Below are 25,895 nucleotides of genomic sequence, written 5' to 3' on the forward strand. Positions count from 1 at the left end.
AATGTATTATAAAAATATTATATTATAGTAAATGGGTGCACAGAACATAAAGAGTGGAAGGTGGAGCAGGTCAAACCTGCCGACTTCTTTAGTCCTGCAGCTCCCTGTGGAGTTCAAGGCAAGCTGTGATCCTGGGGGGCTCTGAAGGCCCCTCTGTCCTGGGCTGGAGCCCACTGCGCACCTTGAAGGGGTTCCCAGGCACACATGAAGTGGTCTGGTAGCCAGAGCTGAAGTGAAAGGGCTAATAATCGTAGGATCACAGAATCAACTAGATTGGAAAAGACCTTTAAGATCATCAAGTCCAACCATTACCCAGGATTGCCAAGCCCACCACTAAACCGTGTCACTAAGGGCCTTGTCTACAGAGTTTTCGAATACTTCCAGGGATGCTGATTCCATCACTTCCCTGGGAAGCCTGCTCCAATAACTGACCACCCTTTTGGTGAAGAAATTTTTCCTAATATCCAGTCTAAAATAATGCATTGGTGAGAACAGACTGAGTGAGAAATGTTGCCCAGGAGCAGCATTTGGGGTAAGTCCATCCCAGGTCATGCATCCGCTCGCAGATGTTATCAAGGTAACGGGATAGGTTCTTGCTGCAGATGCGGGGTGTGTGGTGACACGCAGCAGAGAGACATCTGCTCTCGGCTCACTTGTACAGGGAGAGCTGCTGACTAGTGGAACACACCACACATCCAGCGGGAAAATCCAGCCCCAAGCCAACTTGGTGCCACCATGTAGCTGGAAGAGGTGGATGGTGGTTTATCAGGGGGCATTATGAGATGAGATGTAAACATTATGTTTCTCTCTGAAAGTGTCCATTGTATCTGGAAGCCTCCAGATGAAGTTTTTGCACAGCCTGCCCATGCAAAACGGTGCCTCCTGGCTCTGGTTCCACAGATCTCCAGGGAGAGGTGAGCTCTTTAAGGAGCGCTGCTGTCACCCGTCATTTAAGTAGTGCAGAAACAGCATTTGTTAGTGAGCTGGAACACAATGTTAAAGGTCCTCCACTGAGCACAGACAGGAAATTTGGATTATCATGCCTCACTTCTTTTGGACTCATTTCCCTCTGTATTATCACAGTGTTTTACTGGTTAGTATAAAAGCCTCACTGCACTGTGCATGGGATTTACCCCAGTGCTGCCTGCTGAGATGACCCTTCCCACCCTTGGCCACCTCACTGTGCCCAGGCATTTCCTCAGGCACTCTTGTCAGGCATGGCCGGTTCTGGATTGTGTCTGCACACCAGTTCAGACGTGTTTACTTCCCTATGCAGTGTCTCTCTTCATCATTACAAGAAGAAATCAACTCTAGGATACCCAGAGGCAGCAATACAAAGTAAGAAGGCAAAGTGAATATCATATAAATGAACCATATCTTAACAAGATTCTGTGCTCTTAATACAGCACAAGAAATTTGTTACAGTGAGCTGATAAAGTAAAAGTCACACAAATGGGGCTAAAAACTATACCGGCTTGAGCAAAATTATGCTTCCATGCACATGCCATTTAGATTCAGGGAGAAAATCCCAGCCATATTCATTTCTGTCTTGCTATTAGACGTTCATGAGAGGCAGCAGTATAACACAGTACAATCCAGGGACAGCAGCTGTGGTTCACCACCCTTTATCCAAAGCTTCCTAAAGGATCCATAGCTGGTGGCAAGCTACCACCCACAGTCATTCCTTCACTCCTCTTCTAGGAGAGTGACTCCTGTATGACACCTCTCCTTATGCTGCTAGGCAGGTGCTGGCAATTCTGTGGATCGCTTGTAGGTTTTCTGTGGCCATGAGGCAGATGCTAGCCAGACGTTGTCCTCCCGGCTGACTGGCTCTGTGATGCCAGCCCCTCCTTTGTTGAGAACAAACCTATGGGTGAAAACCTTCATTTGGCAAAGGCTTCTCTAGGGTATATTCAGTTTCATTACCGTGCCTGTGGACCGGAAGACGCATGAATTACTATTGCTGTGTTAAGAAAAGAAAAAAAACTACAATTGAACAAGCTCTGCAGTGGGTTGCTTCTCTCCCCAGCCAAAGCCCCATAAATCCCAAAGCCCCATAAATCCCAGAGCATTTTTGGACCACACGGTAAATTTCAGTGACAATTCTGTTTCCCCAGATATTATGAAAAGGTGAGTAGCCCTGGAGCTGATAAACATTTCATTAATGGCCAGGATTTCCTGCTCAGAGTTATATGTTTGATCAGATGTGATAACTGTTCATGTGCTCCACTGAAAACACTAAATCCTCACTTCAGCGGGTTGCATACCTCACCCTTCAAGTGATATCTCTCAGCAGAGATTACTATAACATGAATACTACGTCACAGTGAAACACACTGTGAAATGCCACTTAGAATAGTATTGAATTGAATTGGTCATTGAAGGTAATGACCTTTCCCATGTCATTAAAGATCATAATGAAAAGATCTGAACTGTGATTCCTTTGGGAAAGAAAAAACGTCACCCCAAACTTGATAATTCTGTCCACCAATACCAGAACCAAAACACTAACTGTGTTTTGCCATCAAAAAGTTGCCATTTTGATAAATATGTGCTTGAAAATCCCTGATGTGAATACTAGTCTTTCACGCACTTCCATCTGGCCTCTAAACATGTAAACAGCCTTAAAGCTGGGATTGGCCAAATAGCATAGTGCTGATTTTACGACCCTAATTTCTACTTACACAGTTTCCAGTAAGTGGCAAAGCCAAAACCACCACGTACAAAGAAGGTGGAGAAAGCCCGTGTCACTGGCAGTAACACTTCTGCAGCTGAACTCTGTTCCTGCGATCACTGAGAGGTGTGTGAGGGGCTGAGGAGGAGGGAGCAGCACCCTGGCAATTTGCAGCAGCTATTGCATCCATCTGTTTGTGAAAGAGAATATAAATTGTACCTATCCTGAGTGCAGTTGCAAGAGTGAAATCTTATCAAAGGAGGAATGATGTTTCCTGAAGGTGCTAGTGGGGAAACAAGGTGGTAGAGATTTTGCAACTCCATGAATCTGCTCAGACATTACACCCTCTGAGAGCCAGTCAGAACTGTTGCATCAATAACCAGTTTGTCTTATTCGAAGGAATTCTATTTTCCTCAGAAGATCTGTAAAATTTTCATGCCTGGATATGATGAACCCAGAAATGGCAGATATATTTTGTTCTTCTTAATCACTCAAGTCAGCCCCTTCAGATAAATATGGACCTGACCCCTCTCTGAAGACATAAACTACATGCGTTGCTGCAAGACCTGAGATGCCTTACCACAGCATCTCAGCTTTCCATCAAAATGCTATCACTCCTTCTGGGCTGGTTCCACCTCAGTGAAGAAAGATGTTCTCTGCAGATGTCCATCGATTCCCATTAAGGGCTGAACTAAGCCACCAGATTTATATGAGGAAATATCTCTGAACTTGGTTCAATGTCCTGTGGCAAATGGCTAGTCTGTAAAAAACCAAACAAACAAAACCAATATTTAGAACCCTTTTAGGTGGAAAAGACACAAAATTACTTGGGAAATAAGGAACAAGAAACCAGATTGCCTGAAAATATCACTGAAGACCTAATAACAACAAACTCCACTTGCAGAAATTAACTAACAACTATAACCTACCTGTTCCTTTCTGTGTGTATCTCAGCAGCTGCATTTCAAAAGTAAGGAATGAGCTGTACTTTGTGGTAGAACCATGAAAACTTAATTGGCACAATTAGTTGTGAGATAGCAAATGCATCTTCCTGAATAACATGTCATCATTTGATAAGAATAATAATTATTTTAATAAATAAATCAGAGCCCTTCTAATATATTAATAAAATAATGAAGTACATGTGCAAATGATGAATTATTAGTTTGGAGACTGCATACAACTGTCTGAGTAAGACGGATGTGGAAGTGGCCTTCTTGAAACTGTCAGCTACAGCTGTTGGTTAAAATCCAGCTTCCAACAGATGAAACAGCCACGCTGCCCTCTGCAGACCCAATGTTGCAAAGGCTTTCAGCAGGGGCCAGCATCCCTCTGCAGGGCAGGATACACAGTGGCTGAAGAAAGGCAGCTGCTTTTTTGTGTTAATTTTTCCCCTCCCTAAACCCTTCTGTACTGTTGGTGCTGGGCAAGCAGGAATAAAGGTGGACAGAGGAACTCCGGCATGTGTATCAGGAAGGGAGCTACTGAAACACAGATCAGCCTGTTGGGCCCAAATCATTTAGAGGCTAAGACAGGCAGAAAATGATGATTTATGGCAGAAATGGCCTTAAGCCTGAACATAGACAAATACAGCAGAACAAAAGCTTCTGAGGCATTGTTAAGAATCAGTAAATAGAATCGTTTTAACTAATGGGCATCTTTAAAAATAAAATAAGGGAGTACTGCCACAGTTATGGAACAGCCCACATCTCCAGTGGATAAAGTAATAGAAGGGATTATCCCAGTAAGCAAACATTGAAGGAAGTAATTTTAGGCAGAAATAGAGCAGCAGTGTCCAGTGACTGAGAATAGGACAGGGAATAGGACAGGTCCTAAGATAGCTCTTGGTCATAACATCTTTTATCCCCTAATCAATGTATGACCTCGTTCATTCCTGCTCTTAATGTATTGCCCAAGATGAGGAATTGCACGTCAGAATATGTACTTGTTGAGTCCAGTCCCAGCAGAACAGGACTGAGGTTGGAAAGAGCCATAAAGAGTCTGATGTATGTCTAAGAACAAGTCATCTGTTAGCAGTGCCCAAGGAGATTTTATCTCCTTTGCAAGCATACAGGGAAAAAACTATGGCTACTTGGAAGGCATCCACCTGGCTGTGCACCCTCGGTACTTAGACCTTCACATTAATAGAAGACATAAAGCACAAGTCCTTCGGTTCTACAAAAAAAAAGAAAGTAGCTCTAGCTTTCAAAAGGGCTGGTAAAAGCCTGCTGACACAGAGAGGCCTTACACCCGTTTGTTAGGCTACAGCAGTACTCGCACTCCCACAGGTTCAGTTTAGGAGAAATAGGTGTTTTGGAACTGAGGTTATCTAATAAAAAAAGTAAGGCAGCGATGGTCAGCATGTGTGCAAGTGTCAGAGGTGTGAGACTGAGCCTGTCCTTGCGCTGCTGCTGGGAACAGCTGTGAAAATACCAGACCAAGTCTGAAATATAAAGAGAAGTTAATACTGAAGCACTTTTGAATGGAAGAAAAGCATTAGTGAGCCTCAGAACAAATAACCCTCCAAAACTCAGCAGGCTGTGATTAAATACTACGGTCTGATGCTCTAAAAGTTAGTTAAATACAGGAGTAATGGGGGGCTTTTGTAAAGCTGTTTTTATGGTCATTAATTGCTATGCAGCTGAAAAGGGAATGAAATGCAAGGGAAGAGGCACTAGCTGGACAGGTTGTGCTCAAACATAGTCTTCCCAGCAAGAATCCTGCAGGGCTTGTTCTCCTCTTGTGCTCCGCACGGCACAGAAAGACCACACCAAAGTCAGAAAGCTTGGTCTTCACCACTTGCCATTTTTTACAACTACAAATATCCATCAATTTTCATTGCATTATCCCCTATTATCTACATTAATGCACAAAGGAGGGTAAGCAGTTTCAGTGAGATAATGAGGAGTGACTTGTATCCAGCAGAGAAAGAGCTGGAGCTAATAAGCCTTCAACTGAAGTCTCTAACTTGATAATATTGCAACACGCAGGAGCTTCCTTATGTCAGTGGGAGGGAAGGGCCACGATGTCAGCAGGATCAGACCTAGCACACTGCATCTCTGTAAGCGGAATGCTCACATGGCAGATAGCTGGCAGAATTGCTTGCTGCTTTTCCCCCGGAGCTCCTGGCATGGGCATGTATTAGAGATGTAGTCAGTGTCGTCATGCTCTGGTTATTATCAGGAACAGCTCCTCTGGCTGCTGTAATTTGCACGGAGGACTGCAGATGCCATCAACAGATCAGAGGGAGAGGGATTGTGAAGGTAATCGACAGCCTTTTTCCCTGTGTGAGTTGAGACCAGAATCAAGGCTTTTGCTTCAGAAACCAGAAACTCCACAAAACTAATTTGTGGAGCTGCTATTAATAGAACACAGGAAATTAACTTCTAGCTTTCATTACTTTAACTTACAGAAGTGACTGACCTGGTTGTAATACAGGTTAACTTTGCCTGTCTTCCCAAAGCTGCTGAAGACGCAGCAGTTCTGTTTGCTCTAGACACTGGTAAGTAGTTCTCACATAAATCTGTAAGGAGCACAGCTTTGACAATTAAAGATTATTACAGCCATAGGTTTCGGACAGAGTGGCTTTTTATACAATCTTTACTCGCTTCCTATGGCCACAGTGGTTTCATCTGAACCTCTGAGACTGTAGATGAAACTCCAAAATAAACACCTTCTGCTCCTGTAAATCTTTGAAAATGCATGCCTGAATACTGCAATAGGCTTAGTAAAACCAATGTCCTCACTACTCTGCCTCCAGAAGTTATTACTTTAAACTCGCAACCCTTACTCTGGCTTGTCCCATTTTATATAGCCATCAGACCATGATTTCTGGCCTGAAGGATAGTGTTAAGCACTTTTATATAGTTTATGACTAAGAGTAGGCACAGTAGAGAAGAATAACCTTTAAATACATGTATTCACAATGAAAGATGCATTGATGAATGGTTAAGATTGGGCACACAGTTAATGACAAATGTCAGAATGTTTCAAAGGTTTGCTTGATTATTAATCAGGAAATAACGCAAAGCAGATGAAATCACAGACCAGAGGTTTGCTTCACTGTTAAAAACAAAACCAAAAACAAAACCAAAAACAAGCCCCTTTAAATTATCTTGGGCTGAAAACAGGGTTCATAATAGAAACACTGATAGAATCTAAATTATAGAAGCAATTGCACAGACTAAGGTTCTGGCCACCCAATTTAGCAATTAGAATGCAAGTACTTAAGAGGCTTAATAGGCCTGCTACTGTTCAGCTGCAGATAGCAGCTGGCTTTGGGAATACTGTAGCTAGGGGTGCTGCAGAAGAAGAGTTCATAATGGAGGACAAATTAAGTAATTTCCAACCACTTCATTACGTGATCCTTACATGCATTGTAAGTCATTTTTGACCTGAGTGGTTAGCCTAAAATCTGGAGTTTCAAAAATTGCTTACAGTAAGGGACTTGGGTGATAGTCAAGGATTTGCTGCTGCAATCCTTTTTATTTACCAAGGACATGATAAATCCTGTTTTCTTAAACATAATAAATTAAACAAAAGAAATGTTTTCGTTCACAGAATCTACAGAACCTGTGTCTTGGGTGTCCAGTACCTTGTACAGTGATGTGTACTACTTCAGTTATAGTTCTATGTAGTGCTTTAAATTCATTTATCTTAAGAAGTCAGCTACACTTTGCTTTACCTAGAGTTTTTCTAGAGCTCTTTATCTAGAATTCAGGCTGAAACATAAATGACAGACATTGGTATACATAAACAAAACAAAAAAGTCCTACTTCTGAGTTTCCAACTCAGATTTTATGCTTTATGATGAAACAGCAGTAAGACAGAGAAGAAAATTTACACCTTGACTGTATTATCAAACTGCCAGGTTCTGCTGAGGGATATTTAGAATCGCTGTTGATCAAGGCTCTCCTGGACAAAAGCAGTACTGGATAAAGGCTTATGATAAAAAGACCTGTATTTTAAAATGGATCATATATTAAATCTTTTAGTGTCCCATCCTGAATAGTGCTCCATTTATTTTACCTGCCACAAAGGTTGAAAAGATGGCCCGTCTTGGCAGAAAGTCCAGACCTTTTCTGTAGGCCTTACAGAGTTATTGCAAACATGCTGAATATTAAGAAAATAAATTGCACTTGGTTTGACAGACTTGACCAGGCAGAAATGCCAAATACAATTCTGGAGTATCAGGGATAAAAGAAATCCCGTTAGTGGTTTCATCACCAATATTTCATTTTATAGCTTTGGCCTTCATAGATTTCGCTGTCAGAATGCAGGAGCAGTTCTAAAAGCCGTAAGAAACAGGAACTGCCTATGTACCAAGGTACAGTTACCAGCAAGTTGCCTCTCCCAGAAGCCCTGGCATTTTCTTCTGTGTCTTTCAACAGAACAGTGACCTTCTGAAACCAGCCAGTCTACAAAACATCATATGCTACAGATGTGCTATTACTAGGTTTCTACCACTTTGTCTTGCCTGTGACAGGTTAATAGGGTGAAAGAAGGAGAAATACAAAGGTCCTAGAAGGTCCCTCTTTACAGAAAGAAGGCATAAAACAAAGATTATCATGGGAAATTTGAGATAAACAGGACAAATACTGCACTCAGGCTATGACACAGGGATGATCTGACCCTATAGGCTATATGTGTTTTTCACAACACTCCTCTTCTTTGCTCACAGAGCTCCAGCTCTCTGACAGCTCTCCTACATGCATTCATTAGTCACAGAAGGGCACATTCCTCCATCTTCCAGACAGCTACAAACTAAACACCATTAGCCTCTTTCCAGCCATGCTTGAAACAATACACTGCTAGCTCAGAGAAAGCAATCTGCTTTAGCCTCAGGAAAGAATCTTTTTAGTCTTTGTTATATTTTGAGTTGTTTTCAACCCTGACATGTTCTATGAAAGCTTCCACAACTGTGCATTTCATAAGCTATTTCTAATCCCCCCTTCAGGAAAAAAACAAAAACAAAAGCCAAAACAAAACCAAAAACCAAAACCCAAAACAAACATTCAACTCCCTCCTCTTTATCTTTTCTTGCCCTGAGAAATCTTTTGTGATTTATTTTCTTCTGCCTTAATATCTGATAACTTCTTTTCCTTCAAGCCTCATGGAGAAGAGAGTCTATCTTCCACAACAAGGAAATTTTTTTTTAAGCAAAAGTAGGATCTAAGCTTTTTCTGTTATTTATTACATCACTGGGACAGCAGGATGCCTCTGCTAGGACCTTGTGAATATGCTTTATTTATTTTGAGATTAGATTTGGAAGTTTGACTACAATAAACAAAAAAACCTGGTAACACATAACATATAACCCCAGGGAGTGGCAATCAATCCTCTGTTCTGGCAATCATCAAGTAACCACCTTAAAATTCTAGTAAGAATGCTACTTGATAGCATTATGCTGTAGGTAGAGTTTGCTAAAGCCAGAGGACCTTTCTGTTAATGAGCTGTCACTGGAGGGAACAAATTTGCTTAAGAAGAGAGAGAAAGCTTGGGATATAATCAGACGCTATGAGCCTGGCCATAAGGCAATGTTACCTCAATGCAGTACCCTACCTTTCTCCCCTAACAGTAACTTTATGTCCTCTCACATGTACTAATGAGAGCAGCTTTAGCTGAGATTAATCCTTCCTTCGCTGGCTGGCTGAGTGCTCTTGGCACCATTTCCAAATGCTACCCAGGACTTCCTGGGTGAATTAGCAGAACCAATGAGTTTTAGAAAGAGAAAATGTGTGAGAGGTTACCTCCACAGCTACCTATATATGTTAAACTAAATTAAAGTACAGGGCATGACAAGATGCACCATCCCTGGATAAGCATCTATTCCACATGGTTTTCCACTTCACCGCAGGCAGATGGAGCTCTCTCTACTTTCTGCAGCATCCTGAAGGCAGCGGCAGGGGATGTCACCCGTGTGTTGAGTTTAAGATTCAAATGAGCAGTTTGTCATCTGAAATCACCACACTGAAAGCCAAATGACACAGAACAATAATGCTTTTCCGTGCTGCTGACAAGATGATTCATTGGTCCTCACTAATGCCACCTGCAAGAATGCTTTCATCAGCAAGCACAAAGTTTGCGAGACAGGTGCTGGTGGGCCCAGGTGCATCCCACTGGGATTTGCTGGAATATGTTTTATTTATTTTGAAATGACATTTGCAGGTATCAGTGTAATCAACGGGACTGGTGATTTAGTGTAATATGCCAGCTGGAAAGACCCAGCCACTTTCTGAAGCTGCCCCTTAATTCCTGCTGTCACTGGCTCTCGCTGCTCTGGGCAGATCACTTATTAGAGCCGAGGGGCTTCGATCCTGCAAGGACCAGAGTATCTCTCTGAACTCAGGGACTAGCTTTTAGGTTATGACACTGTGAAGAGTGGGGTGTTATTCATAACAATGATCGAATCTTAACCGTTAAAGGGCTTCTTCCTCCCTACTTGCAGGGGTAGCATTTTGCTGCGTACAAGAGAGAACTGATGAACAAAGCATTAACCAGGACTTTCAAAACATTCAAAAATGTTTGTGGAAGGTGTTTTATCTGTTTTCAGGAAAACACACATCACCTACCAAGTGTATTTCTTTGAGCGTCTTGACGTGATATGGTGTCAGACCAGGTGAACTATAGGATGTTCCATGTGGTTTTTAAATCCCATCACAAACTTGGATGCTGTCCTAAGCCCAGGCACTGCTAGAACAAGGATTTGGCTGAAAAGCTGCCAAGAAAGATGTGCAAAGCAACATCAAGGATAGAAATAGTTAAACGGCTGAAGAAAATTGAGTACAGATGATTATTTGGGATTTTTCCCACTTAAGTAAGCATGAAGGGGAAAAAATGCAGTCACCATAAAAGTCTAACAAACAGAAGGACAGAGGAAATTGCTGCAGACAGGAAATGAGTAGGAGGGAGGCAGTTTACCCACTGGTTTCAATGGAAGCCACAGAACTGCTTAGAAAAGAAACAAAGAGTACTTCAGGAATCAGAAATTGCAGGTTAAGACCCAGATCCAGCAGGAGCTGAAGGAGTCACAGGCTCAGAGACAGAGGACCAAATGGGAGTAATTCTCAGATCTAGGTCTCCATGTGAGCTCTGTCCTCACTCATATGCCTGTGGGCACAGTTTACCTCCCCTCGTCTTCCTTCCAATTGCCTTCTCTCCAACTACTGCTTCTCTTCAATGACTACCGAAAGCCCAGAGGGAAACACAAAATCTACTGACTGGGGGCTGCACATGACGTTAGAGTTGTATTTTTTCATATTAAAACATCGAGGGCAGTGGAACTATCTCTATTACAAATCTCCTTTTTATATAAGCCATTTTTGACTGTTAAAATATACAGTGTAAGATTTGTAGGGGTTTTCTAGCTCATTTCAGTTTTACCTTGATTTTTCCCTTGTACCCTCCCTGATAAAATTGGCTACTCCCTTGTGCTCAGGCTTTAAAATGTCCCTCATGAAGAGACTTACCTAGGAAAATGACAACTGGAAAGCAGCATCACAACTGGAAATCTGACCAGTGCAAAATGCAGCCAAAATGCAAAGTTATATAGACATCTTGGAAAAGTGGTTCTGATTTGTTACAGTTGTTTGTTGGGATATTTTTATATGCAATTGATTAACCAAACCATTATAATGAGAAACAGTCATATCAGAGAGCTTTCAAAATAATTACTGTAATATGGGTAACAGTTTAGAAAATCCCACACAGTTAAAAAAGGTACAAATTATTCTCTAGTCCCCTTAAAAACTTATGATTTGCAAAGTATTTAGTGCAAAGTGTTAGCAAAACTGTTGAAACAGATCAAAGCCTAACAACTTTAAATGCAGCAACACAAATTTAACAAAGTGCCTTAGTCAATACCAGTCATTCATGAAATATTCACATCAGCCACAGAGGATCCCATCTCTCCACCTCTGCAATATTTTCTCTGTTCTTAGGCAACCCCCTGACTCAATGTAAGTTTTCTAAGGGTTAACACCCATCAAAATACACAATATAATTATTTATCACCTACGAGATATTTCCAACACATTTTATATTATTTATTATTAATATTAATAATATTAACAATTATTCATATTATTAACATTATTCAGGTAAAATAAATATAAATCATTACTAGAACTCAATCTTGAAATTTGACTCTTCTGATATCTGGTAGGGGATGGAAATACTTCATTTTGGCTCCTCCCTTTCTACTGCATCTCTGTTTGTTTGGGTTTTTTGTTGTTGTTTTGGAGGGTTTTTTTGAGATTTCTATTTAAGACTTTACTAACCAGGTCTCCCTCTCAACCCCAGGTGGAATAATCTACTTCCACTTCCAGGTATGTGCTAAGGCTTCTCTATCACATACAAAAGAAAAATAGGAGACACCAGAGATCAGATTAATTCTTATTCTTCATCCTTGGAGACCTTCAAAAGCAATCCGGATGTGGTCCTGGGCAACCTCCTCTGGGAGGCCCCTTTTGAGTAGGGGGCTTGCACAAGATAACCAGTTCATTCACACAGGAAACACGGGGCCAACCGTTCTTATACCATTATGTGCAGCTGTACCACAGCAGCAAAGTTTGGCAGGTTAAAGTTATTGGATGTTCAGCCATGAAATACGAACCTGAAGTTGTAGCTGGAAACTAGGTGCAGGTTGACAGAAGGAATGCAGAGTATCTCCTGTGGTGACCCTGGCTTCATTTTTCTCCAAACTTGTGTATTTCTCCTACTATAGCAATACCCCTTGTAGAACCAGAGCAGTATACCTGACTTTAGTTCATTAAGTTTCACCCTTATTTTCCTTTGTGTAATTTCACTAAAATTCAATAGAATTACACCAGGGTGAAGTTTTTATGTTAGATTCTAAACTACCTCCTTATTTATACAGTTAGGTCTTTATCTGTTCGAGAGCCATCAACAGATTCCAATGTAACTGCATACATTAGGAATGTAATTTGTTGATAGTTTCCTGTTTTGTTAGGTTTTTTTAAATATCAATCCCACTAAATCCCAGGAATTAAAGTCAACTGCAAAACAATTGCAACAATTACTGAACCAGCTAAAAGCAATTCAACAGCTGCATCTTCTAGAATGTCACTGAATCCAGAGACCTACAAATAATGCAGACTCATAATGCTAGCTGCAATTACAATGTGGCTTATAGAACATGGATAACTATGAATTACATGATAAAGATCTTCAATTTATAAGGTAGTGTATACACAATTTATAGTGTGTAGTGTATAACAATAGAAAGCAAATGATGGCTAAAATCTTTCTAAAATCTTGCATATTTTTATATGTATATGATTTAGATCTATTTATATTATTTTCTTTGTTTCTTATAGAATAACTGAACAAGATATTGGGTCTTACGCAGAGATGTGCGTATACACCCAGTCCTTCGTGAGAAGATTCTGTGTAACATGATACATAAAAGCTTTTCAAACAGTAATTTATTAAAAAAAAAAAAAAAAAAAGTGTGACTTGGTTTTGGTGGACAGGAACCTACCAGATCCCATCTCCTATTCACAATTAGGCATATAAGCCTGATTTTATAGCGTAATAGGGAAAAAGGCTTCAGTTTTTCAAAGTCCTTGGTATTCCTTGCTGTAACTGGACAATTGCCCCAATTGTTGAATCTGCATTTCAGAGATCACATCAGACTCAAAGCAAGTAGAGATAGGATAATCTGCTAGCTCACATTATTTGCTTCTACAAGTCATTGCAACAGTTTTCTCTACAGTATATTTTCCACTGCTTTGCTTTACCCTTTACCATTTCAAATTATTTCAGTAATGAATCTTGTGTTACTTAGCCTAAGAAACTAACACATAATTTGATAGACATCCACATTATTAGAAAATTAACCTGATTTAAGATAGCTAATGCAAGTAAACAAAGTGGGTAGAGGAAAGCTTTACCTCTCCACACAGTTCCTCTTTGCCCACTTTGCTGAGTGATGTAGAAGGTAAAAAGTGCTTCTAGTGCCTATGGATTTAATGAAAAATATTACTGCTGGAAAAATCTTGTGCATTTAAAATTATATAAGTAAGCAGTAACGGACAGGTAGATACCTACATACATTTCAATGTCAAATGTATTCGTACAAAACAACAGAATGTAAACCGGTATCTATTTCAAACTATATGCAATGAGTGTCACTTAGGGTTGATTCTGTTATCAAATTATTTCTTCTGATGTTTTATGACTTTGTAAATCATTCAGCTTGAAGAGTGTTGTACATTTCCTTTTAGCCTGCTGGGCAATTTTACTGTTTTGAAATTAGCCCTGTGTGCCACCACCAATCATTTTACCTCTTCCCTCTTTCGTTTGTATCTGAGAACTCCACCAAAGTCAGGGTGTCTAAATTAGTTCTGTTCACTTGCATTAGGACAATATCCCAATCTACTCTTCCATTCAAACACAGGTGTAAAATACTGGTAGCCTAGCAGAGAGGTAAAGCCCATGTGTTTGTTGAAGCTCTTTTAATTAATTGGTTTTGGTAAAAGATGAGAAGGGAACAGGCATTTCTGTTATAAATTCAAGTCATGTACATTTTTCTGAGTATCCAACCATGTCTCTATGGTGTAATCCAGTGATTTTAGTTCCTTCTTTTGACTACTTTGCCAGCTTAATGGAAACAGCTCTGGACTGAGCTGCAGAGTAAATGAAGGAGTCTTCAAATTCCCCTGAGAAACTCCATTCCACCTCTGGACTGCTTCCAGTATGCCAGTAATTGTACAATTATAGCAGCATTATATATAGAAAATCAACATGAGTTCTGAAGTTGTTCAACAATAGCTAAGCATAATTATTTACATTACAGTCACAGAATTTCTAGGAGAAAAAAAAACCCACACGACTAAAATTAGGCTTTTGGGGAAGGTAAATTGTGGCAATTACTGGCCTAGGAGCTCTTTTTGAAGTAATGTTGGTGTACTGAAAAAGAAGAAATCTAGTTCGGTTTTCTTTCAACTGCAATGCTGGCTCTAATGCTGCAATCACTCTGTATGTATTCACTTAAGAAACCAGAGAGAGCTGTCTGATGGCAATTACAATTCTCACTGCTAGAGAGCCAGGTCACAAATTAGCAATCTGTGACTTCTCATCATATCTTGCATAAAGATAGGCTTCATATCCTTGGGAAGACAAGAGAATACGCATTTTGTTATACTGTAAGATAGAGCTGGTAATTAATTTATACCTGTTCCATGAGGACTGAGTAAAAACAATAAAAACTACTCACTGCTATGAAGTATCAACAGCAGGGAAACTAAACCTGGCTCTTAATAGTGCGGAAAAAACCCCACTCTTCTTGAAAAATATGTAGAATAATTGAAGATCCATGATTATGCAAAACAGTATAAAGAAGTGTAATAACCCTGAAATATAACATAATCCGGTACAAGTAATATGCTTTTGAAAAGTGTGACCTAGATAAGTGAATGCACCAAATTACTGCAGCAGCATACCTACCAGCAAATTAAAAAAATGAGTTATTGAAAGTCATAGTTACAATGAATTACTGAAAGTCTTTTTTTCCACAAATAAGAAAGCCTGCTGTAATCAAAACAATTACGGTTCTTTGGTTCAGCATTGTCAAACCCAGCATGGGGAGGTCTCACCCCATTGCCCAGTGAAGCTCTATTCCTTGAGATAATCAAGAGTCGTGCTACTCTGTTTAGTGACTGCCAGTGCTGTGCATGTGGCAGCAGAGTGAACTAGCTGAAAGAGACAGACAATGCAACAAGGAACCATAAAAAATTAAAAGTGATGGAAATAAAGAGTTCATCACGTACAATCTAGTGGTCAGTCTGGCCCTATGTCCACCAGCACAAATGTCAGTCTAACCCCGCAGACATCCTTCCCAAAAGTAAAGGAAAAGCTTAATTGAGATTAATGGCCTTTTTTGGAGCCCATGGAAAGTCTTAATTAATAAGGCAATACATTGAACAGTGAATGTAATTTATAATACATGTAATCTTCAGAAGACATAAAAATCAGTGACCAACATGACACTGAGTGAAAAACATACCTTTCTCACTTTGCTTTTCAGAGACACTTTTACCTGTCCAGTTTAAAGTTAGCATTCAAGTTTGTTTGGGTTTTTTCGAAGGCCAGTATGCTTGCTTTATACACCAGCATCATCCAAACTCTTGCTGATGTCACACCAAGCAGATATGGCTTCAATAGTGTAAGCTTCAGCTTACATTGTAGTCACGGATGATAGGCTTCTATAAATCTAAGTTAGAGAAATTGTACTTACATTTGTTGATTTTGCTTGTAGTGACATTTTTTTAGGTTTCTTGAAAGGTTAAACTTAGTTTTTCTCCATTTCCTATCACCTGCAATGATTTCATGTATTTTTGTTGTTGTGGCACAACATCTTTGCACATAAAACAAGGCCAAAAATTTTCACACTCATTCTGGCCTCAAACCAACTGTTCTCAGATGAACTAGAGTGGTATCCTGTTAAAACATATATAATTTAAGAATTTCTCATGGTAGAGATTGAATCCTTCATGTACATACACAACACACACACACACACACACACACGTACTTTCAAAGGGAAAACAATTTACTATTTCCTTAATGATATACTTGATAATATTATACTTCAAGAATCTTTGCAGATGTCCTGAAAAGTCCTACACAAAACAGTCAACATGATGTAAGACTTCATTTATGTACATGCATGTGTCCTTGTGTTTTATATCAAGAAATACAAATACACTCACAAATACACATAATGAAGTATACTTATCCAGTCTGAAATAATTCTATTCAGATGCTGAGCAGATTACCTGAAAAACAGAGAAACAGACTTTTTTTCTTTCTTTACCAGGTCTACTTAAAAAATTCTGCTTGCATCTTATCTTTTATTCTAACCATAATTTTTATTCTGCTTTGTCCAGAAGTCTGATCTTTTCACATTATGCAGCCATCCTTCCTTTTAAACTTTACTTTCAGTCAATGCTTGCGCCTTCTCATTTCCTCTTCAACTTAGTTGCAGTTCTTGAGTGAGTAGTACTCCTGACTCATGTATAATCGCCCCAAGCATAACTTTTATAACTTGCAAATTATAGAACACTAAAGAAGAAATTCAGACAGATGTAAATCTGTTGACCACAGTGAGCTGTACACAACTGCAACCATTCTCATTGTAGTCCTAACATTTCATTGAAAAATCTGTATGTAAGCTGAACACTCCTTAATACTCACACATGATGCAATCATCTTCCATAATTTTTAGTGCTTTACATCATGGTATTTTCATGCTAATGGACTTAGTAAGTTTCTTTGCAGTATGTATTTTCCTCATGCCTGGTTTGCTGCATAAAATTCTTTAACTTGCAAAGAAAACTGTTCTTAAGAAAACTCATCCTACTTGAAGGATGCTCACCCTACCCTAAAAGCAATCAAAATCAGATTTGTTACATACTGTTAAAACAAATGACAATTCTATGGATAATTCATGAAGCAGCGATTAATCAGAATTTGTCTATATCATCAAAAAATAATTCAATGCTTTTATGAATTCAAAATGTGTTATTTTTCAATATATTTGGTATACAAGCCCCCTGCCCCACAAATTAGTAATGTTTTAACTCCTGTAAAAGAATGGCAAATTACCCCAAACTATGGTCTGGAATCCAAAATTTTTAATCACCTTTTTAATGCTATATGTGATATATATCAAGTATATATCATGCATAGATAGATAAAGACATACCATATGCCAAAAGCTTTGCCACAGAAGCTTTAATTTGTATTATATTTATACAGGGAAAGACTTGTATTTTGTCATTATTATGCTTCCTTCAAGTACAATTAGGAAAAAAAAGTGTTTCCCTGAAGTTATCCCATTCTTATAAATTTTACATTTCAATAATTTTATGCTCAAACTTAGTTTCCAGTGTATTTTAAAACATCTATGTTTCTATATAAAAGGCATTGAATTTGTTTGATGTTACTGCATTATGCATAGCCCTTTTTTTTAGAGAATATAAGAATTTAAGTATTTTTTCCTACTTCAGACTTATGGTCACATTCTGGTTTTTTATTAGGAAATGGTCTTCCATTTCCAAGAATGGGAAAGATTGATTCATGCAATCAGCAACAGCTCTCCTGTTGACTTCTGTGGTAGCAAAATTAGTCTTCGCTTGTAAAATTTTTCCAAAATCAGTCTTACAAAACATTTTTACTTTACTCACAAAATAAAGCTGCCAATATCTCATTTATTTCTGTTTCAAATAAACATTTTTACTGTAAAAGACTGTGCATTATAACACTTACTACAGAAGTGGCTGAACAAAGAAACCCAACTCTAACTGACTCTAAGAATACTCACAGATTTTTTGTTATGCAGACTTTAAATGCTTTTGCAATCAGGCACCCAGATTCCATAGTACTGATCACACCATGTATTGTCATATGACCCTGAGGGCTCCTCTTGCCTTCTCCATATTACTTCCGAACAAGACAAGCACAGAAGTGCTGAAACATAACACTGTTCAAAATACCTTTATGCCTGTTTCTGTCCTGCAGTTTTTTACATACAGAAAAGATCTTTTTCAATCAAGTAGATTTTTCATAGCATAAAAATATCCTAGTTCTAATTGTGTGCAGGTTTAAAAGTGCTTAATAAACAAACACGGAGATCAAAAGTGTGCAAAGTGAGCATGTATTCAAGTCTTCCTTGGGAGTAAGATCTGCATTACAAGAAATAAGTTTTATGAATATATCCACAAATTAAATAGCAGGGTTTTTACCACAAGGGCTTGACCTTATACTCTTTACCCACTTCAAAGTTCCTCTTTACTTTCTCAGATCCCCTGTAAAAGTTGGATGATAATTTCGGAAACCACACAAAACACCACACTAAGATTTTTAGATTCCCTATTTTTTAGCATTTCTACACAGTACTAATGTCTCGACAACCCTATTCAAACCAAACAAGGTTCAGAGCTTGTGGTTCCTCCTCAGTCTGCATTGGTACAAGCTCACGTTCAATTCACAACTAAAACTAAACAATAGTCTTACTATTCACCTTACTGTTTTTAATGTGAGCAATAACATTGTATGGCTTTTGTCTCCTATTCTTAGGGAAACAAAAAAGCTTACAAAAATTATATGAGACAAATTATACAGTTTTAAGATCAATTTTTATTGAAAAATTAAAACTGCATTGCATATCTTCTTTATAACTTCAACATTTCTTCAACCACAAAACAGAGATTCTGTTTAAAAAATCTCTTCATATTTGTCACCATTCAAAAAACAGATTATGAACTAAGTCAATGATGATTTTAAAATCCTGCATTATTCCCAAGGCCTCTGGTTCCGTCTGTCTGCTGCGAATGGTATTATCTACCTTCTCTAAAACATGCCTTTAATAATACAGTCAGAATTCTTCTCATTCAAAATCAACAGCTGCTGTTGATTTTTATCCAATGGTCAGTCTTTTCCAAATAAATTACGCCAGTTAATAAGCACTGCAGCTACATGTTCAGCTATTGTTTGTTCAGCTATTGCCTACTGTTCGTTTGATTCACCCCCACAAAATTACAGTGATTGTTCATGTGATTTTAAAGCAAAATTGTTACCTTAGAGTATATTTTAAACCTCAGAAAACAAAGTTACTCTCCTGGAATTGCAATGTTTTGAATTAGTCAACACCACTGTACATCTGTACTTCCTGATCTCTCACAGTGTATGGATTAAAATGCAGGCAAATTCCAGGTAAGCTTTGTCTGAGAAGCTGTAACATATTAGATCTTACATATCAGATGAAAATTGCCTACTGAGAATAAAACACAGATGAGTTTTATCATCACTGCTGACCATAACTGCTCTGTTAAAATCAGCTAAGAAAGTCAGAAATTAGTAGGAGCCCTGTGCCTGTGGAACATGGTATATGTAATAGGAAAACACTCCAGAGTCTGTTCTTAGAATTAAAAGCTTTGCAAAAATCTAATTGTATGTGTCATCTGTGTCAAGACACAACACCACAGAAAGGCAAGATAAAATGCAGAGAAGCAGGAAGATAAATCTAACACCCCTGTCTTTAGAGAAAACACCTCTGTGCTAATTGTCTCACTTCTGAAACAGGCAGGAGAAGCTCCATTATTCCCACCTAACTGCAAACCAACAATGGCAATAGGTAGAACCTCTAATGCTTTTGACCTCCAAAACACAAGATACTCTATTAAATGAAGAAGTAGAAATTTTAGCAAGCAAAACATTGTATATGTGCTGAAGACACCTACATCTATTTCTGACTACATGACAGGACTGTCCAAGGATTGCTGTACGAATGCCGATATGCCACATTATGGTCTTTCCTACAGTTTTATGATCAGTTACATAAGGAGTATTCTCTTCACTTAGTTTATAAGGAGGTATATGCTTTAAGGAGATACAATATTTCAAATACAATAAAATATTATTAGAATATTGAAATGATGAGCTGGATACAAGGTCCATGAGGTTAAAATATTAAAGTTAGAGGATTAAGGGTAAGTTGGAATCTTTAGTAATACTGTTGCTGAAATATCTCTACTACAGAGGTGGAGGAAGCCAGAAATTCCCACCTAATAACTGGTTGAAAAAATCACAAAGAGCACGATGCTGCTTGTGTGGCAGATGTAAAATCCCCTAGTGAAGCTAGGTCAACAGTTATGCATCTTTGCATTGATTATAATGCTTCATATTGTTTCTCACAAAGAAGAAAGGCTGAGGAAAATCTTTCAATCTTCCGTAGCTGCCCTTTGAGTAAAGTAAAACTGACAGAGACCAGAATTCAGGCAGAAGCCTGTAAATCAGAATGTAACATGTACTTCCTCTTTAACAGAAACTTCTGTCTGTACTTGAAAAGTAGAAGATTATGGAAGAAGGATAAGCAATAGACCTGTGAAAAGCTGGAAAGGCTGTGCTATATGGTACAGTATTTACAATGACAGCTTCTTCCTTCTCCCTGCTCTGAAGCAGCCCAAGATGTGGGACAACATCCTCAGAAGACAACCAGTGGGACCTGCAGGATGGAAATCTTTCCTGGCTGTAGCTGCCCTTACGCAGGACTGAGAGGGGCCAGAGAGGCTGTGAAAACTGCATAGCATTACTGCATTTCACTGACTCTTTCAAAAATAATTTAATGTTATTACTGATTTGGTGGAGGGGGAGCAAATCATTACTGACTTGCATAGGAGATAGCCATAGAATCCTGTCTGAAAAGATCTGAAATTAGCATATTCCATTTATCACCATGACAGTAACTCAGTAGACAGAGGATTATTGAATCTTCATTTTGTTCCACTACTCTGTTTCCAGTATGGAGTTTTCCATTCGGTAGTATTGATTATCTAATGACTAAAACTGAACAAGCTGTAGATGAATCTGGTGCCTATACTTTGAAAAGTCTAGCCAGTTGAAATCGTTGTGACAAGCCAGGTATACTTAAAGATTCTGAGATTACTTTTGGTTTTATTTATTTTATAAGCTCCAAACACATAGTGAATTCCATTTCACTAAAAGAGTGACGCTGCTTAAAACTCCCTCAGAATTTAGTTAAATGGCCTTTAGAGATTACTCCTGAAATTCAACTCAAAATCAGGGGCCTTGGTTAGCAACAATTATTCACTAGAAAAGCATTCAGAACACTGAACAAACAGTCTGACATTACAATAAATAAAACTGATAATTCTAATAGATTAAAGGGATCTCATCATTTGACAGTCTATACACAGTGTTAGAATTCCTTATATTCAGTAAAATTATCTGTAAGTTATTATTTTAAGGGCACTAGGATTTAAATTAAAGTATCAACTAACTTTTTGTCTTTTCTTCTTTGGCTCACAAAGACACTAAAATACCATAAACATTATTTAGAACTTCAATAATATATAAATTGGATACATTACAAATGGAAGAAAATACAAGACAACTCTTCAGCATGGTAAATCTCTGCATATAAATAAGCAAATATTTCATATACCTACAATTCAACAGTTATCTTGCTGTAAAACTATTACATTTAAATCCTTTTACACAAAGTCATTTAACAATAATATACACAATCTACACAAATTAACCTCTAAAAATACAGCAATAATATACCTGTTACACTGACTCTGCTACTATTATCCCCTGATGTGACACTAAAGGGGAAATACAACTATTATACTCATAGGTGCTGTTAGAGATTGCTGTTTTGTATGTAAGAGAAGCACCAACAATAAGATTTAATACTGTTACACGCTTTCTTTAGCTCCTAAGAATCTACATTTTAGAAATGTTTCTATATGTCTAATTTTAGCCGGCAGAAAAGTCTGTAGCACATTATCCACATATTAGTTGTTGAAGGAAAAGTTAATTCTCTTAAAGTGGAAAACATGCTGTGGCTTAGATCTAAGTTTATAACCACTTTATATATATATGTATGTATATATATATAATTATATATATTTATTTATACTGTACATATATACTGTGCAGAGTTCTTAATTTGCTATTTTAGTACTCATTAATTTCCTGCTGACTACAATAAACAAGACCAACGTAAGAGTCAATAGTACTTCAACTTCAAGATAATACATTTTCCCTCAGTAATATGATCTACCTATATATATGTTTCAGTATCCTACAGTTGTTTTGTTTAAGGATGTCTTAGGAGATTGGAACTTACAGAAAGAGAATTTCCTTAAAACATGTTCTGCAGAACTGGGTTTAAAAATTAGCCAGTACTGGAAAACAGTGAATTAGAGAAATAAATAATTCAACCAATGTACTACAGCTCCTGCCCCAATCTCTCGATTTCCTCAATGAGGAAGTCAACGTCAGACTTAGTTGCTGCTGGGTTTGAGATGACCATTCGGAAGAAGTTGACTTTATCGCCCTGAGGCTGATACCCAACCATCGTAGTACCTGACTCCATCATCAGTGCTTTGATTTTTGGTGCCACCTTTATCATTTAAGAGAGAAAAAGAGAGAGAGGAGAGTAATTTTTAAAGAATTATTCTTTCTTTATATGTCACATCGTTTAATTTGGAAAAAATAAATGGACTGATCATAAAGACACTAATTCTTTTAGAAAGACTCGTAACAGAAAAAGCTTGAAAACCTAAATTTGTAGGATTGGATATTTAAAGCAAAATTGACAATGATAACATCCATCTTTTTGATTAATAGACTAATAGCATCCTAGAGCATTCATTACACAATAATTTTATATATTAAATGTATATGTCATTTCTTTGTACTGAAGATTTTGTCATGAAGAAATGTTTTCTGTCTTTTTATGAAAACTTACTCCAGGACCACCTTTGTGAGGGTAATGATGTTTTCCATGAGAATATTACATATTCTCAAAGTTATTTTCTTAGAGGAGGGGGACACAACAAAGATGGAAATTTTTCAGTAAGATCTATGTTATAAAGAATATTTTCTGTTAGCATAAGCCACGGAAACCTTCCAGTAGTTTTGCAGTACTGTGCATTTACCACAATCTCACTTCCTCACTTTAATTTTCAAGGAATAATGTTCTGACAGTCTTAAAACTTGGTATTGACTGAGCCCAGTTTTTCCATCCAGACCTTCTTTCTCCTGATCTCTCTGCCAGACAAGGGCAAATGTCTGGCTCTTTTACTGTTTTGTAGGATGCTTTATAATGTCCTCTAATGTTGAATAGGGTCATGTCAAACATTTCATCCTTCTTACCAGTCTTATCTATCTTCCTCTTTTCTCTCTTTTTTGGCAATTTCTTTATCTAACATGTCATTGGGTTGACCCAGGATTTTTTATACTCTTCTGTTGTCTTTCCCCAGTGTGATGTAGAAATAAAATCCTCTACAACACCTCCCAGGTTTACCTACTCTTCTCCCTTCCCAAACATAAAAATAATTGCAATTCACTTTAACAACTATAAAACCATTCTTTTGCCTCCTGAATGTATTTCATTCCACTTTTGTCTGTCTAAAATGCTACTACAAAATTAATGTATTTCACTTCCTTCTAGTCCTAAGTAATATGATACTTTTCCTAGTTCTGCCTCTACAATGTCTTCACTTCCCTCTAATCATTTCTGCAAATAAATTTATCCCAAAGTCCTCCAAAGGGTATTAATTTTCACTGAAATGCATTAATGCATGAATAACCAAGCACATGTATAATCCAAATAAAGACCTGAGGAGGACTTATAGGTTTCCATGTCCTTTACCTGTCCCAGCATTTTCAAATAATCACCCTTCCCTTTCTCTTGCTAACATGCTGTCCTGTTCAAACAGGACTGGGCTGTCTTTGTGCCTACCTGCTTTTTAAAGATTTGTAACACTTTAAGGAGCACAGTAGTGATACAAAACAAAAAATAACTGACTATGTTCTGTATCTGGTTCTATAGAGGAAACGTGACTTCAGGCTCAGTATAAATAGGAGACAAAGGTGAACAAACATCAAGGTCATAACTAGCAATTGGAGAACTGACGTCCTGGAATTTGGAACAGGTGTCAACACAGAGATACATAATTTTTAATAGCAGAATACTTTGGGTTGAAAGAATAGACTACATTTTTGCATTTAACAAAAAACACATACCCTGTGTAATTTTTCTCTTCTCTCATCACAGTCCAGCATGCCCCTGAGACTTGGCGGAATATACCAAAAACATACATTTGTATGCTCTGGCTGCAAAAAGAACCAAATACATCAATAAACAAAATAATACACATCAATCACACACTAAAGGCTAGTCCGTAGCATATTTTAGCACAGATACGAAAGATAAAATATAGTATTATGTTTCCTAGTTCTGCATGTTAAAACAAAATAAATGGATTACATTACTGCTGGTTACATCTGCTGTCTTGGATTCCCTATACATTGTCCCACTTACGATATTTTAGGGTGCTAATGAAGTGCAAGTGATTTCCACCTTCATGCAGTTTTATGAGGAACTGGTTTCCAGGATCACAGCAAGGGCAATACAATTTTCCTTTCCTTAGTACATGGAGACAAAGTATATTTGTTATTTTATCAATCAAGAGCTTATGTAGTGGCGCTACCAACAGAATGTACAGCAATATAGCTCATTCTCAGTTATGTATGTTAAAATGTGGAATCTCAGAATGAGTAGATTGTATTAAAGTAGTCTTCATGGCCTAAACTGAGAAGTTTTCTGCAGAAGAGGATGAGATAAATCTGACATTTATGGTACAAATCCACATGCATTCAGACAAAAAACTGCCCAGATGCCAATAGTCATGTAGTTCTTCAGAAAATAAAAGCAGTTTTTTAAAGTTGGCTTGAAGAACTGTGAAAAGTATGAAGACCGTATTAAAAATTCCATATAGATTTGTTTCCTACGCACAGGTTAAATTAAAGAAAACTTACCTCCCCTTCAAAAACCATCTCAAATTCTTCTCTGTTTTTGATTTTAGTGTAGAGATATTCTGCCAGCTCCAGGCATTTGTTGATCTGATTTTCAAATCCTACAGTACCCTGGTTTAAAAAGAAAGTAAGTATTAATTATATGGTCATCTTTCCTACTCCAATGCATTCATCTTTTCAGATAGGCTTCACTCTTAAATGTTTTCAGTCAGAAAATGTTTAGCACTATTATTTCTTGTAATTTAAAAGTAAAGTTAATCAACACTACAAAAGTGGCTAAATGGGGCCTAACTGTAATCACTATTTGGTTTTGGTCTCATTTTACGAGGATTTATTATGATAATAATGAGGGGGGTTGATATTTTTGATAGATTATTTTTAGCTTTTGTTTTTTCCCCAGTTTCCAAAAATATTATGAATATTAAGTTATTCAGCTCTTGCTGAAAGACTAGGGACATGGAATGACAACTCAGTTGAAAGGGTGAGGGTTGCAAAATAAGTTATTTCCTTTAAACAGTGTGAGAAATTTGCATTTAAAAAAGTCAGCAATCACAAACCTGCAATACGTTTGCTAAAAGCCATTTGCCTACCCACTGGTCTTTTGTCATATCTAATTTGTTTTGAAAGATCATGATCCCAGAAAAAGCAGATGAATGTTGATAATAAATAAAATAAGAAATAATAAAAAAAAAAAAAACAATCAGGAAAAACCAACTTGTGAGGTTTTTTGGCTTTTTTTTTAAAGTACCTTTTGTACATGAATGAAGAAATAAGACAGACAAGTACACTCCTAAATTATTGCATACGTGGGGTAAGTTCTTTGTACTCAATAAAATGACAGAAGGTA

General features: G+C 37.8%; 1 protein-coding gene and 1 long non-coding RNA gene across 4 annotated transcripts in view; both read right to left on the reverse strand.

Moving 5' to 3' along the window:
- Nucleotides 1–422: 422 nt before the first annotated feature.
- Nucleotides 423–11,714, reverse strand: LOC115609089. The gene is made up of 4 exons (XR_003991741.1): nt 10,246–11,714; nt 3,255–3,434; nt 2,685–2,864; nt 423–1,931 (listed from the first exon to the last, which is right to left on the reverse strand). It is a non-coding gene; the product is annotated as an uncharacterized LOC115609089 (long non-coding RNA).
- Nucleotides 11,715–15,778: 4,064 nt separating this feature from the next.
- Nucleotides 15,779–25,895, reverse strand: part of GAD1 (glutamate decarboxylase 1) — a 37,179-nt gene continuing 27,062 nt past the window's right edge. For all 3 annotated transcript variants that reach the window (XM_030488805.1, XM_030488804.1, XM_030488806.1), the window contains exons 15-17: nt 25,052–25,159; nt 24,257–24,346; nt 15,779–22,628 (exon numbers count right to left, since the gene is read on the reverse strand). In XM_030488805.1, the coding sequence (XP_030344665.1) occupies nt 22,455–22,628; nt 24,257–24,346; nt 25,052–25,159 (372 nt within the window). In that variant the 3' untranslated portion in view covers nt 15,779–22,454. The remainder of the gene's footprint in view (nt 22,629–24,256; nt 24,347–25,051; nt 25,160–25,895) is intronic.

Source organism: Strigops habroptila, chromosome 5, assembly GCF_004027225.2.
Source record: "Strigops habroptila isolate Jane chromosome 5, bStrHab1.2.pri, whole genome shotgun sequence".
Taxonomy (NCBI): domain Eukaryota; kingdom Metazoa; phylum Chordata; class Aves; order Psittaciformes; family Psittacidae; genus Strigops; species Strigops habroptila.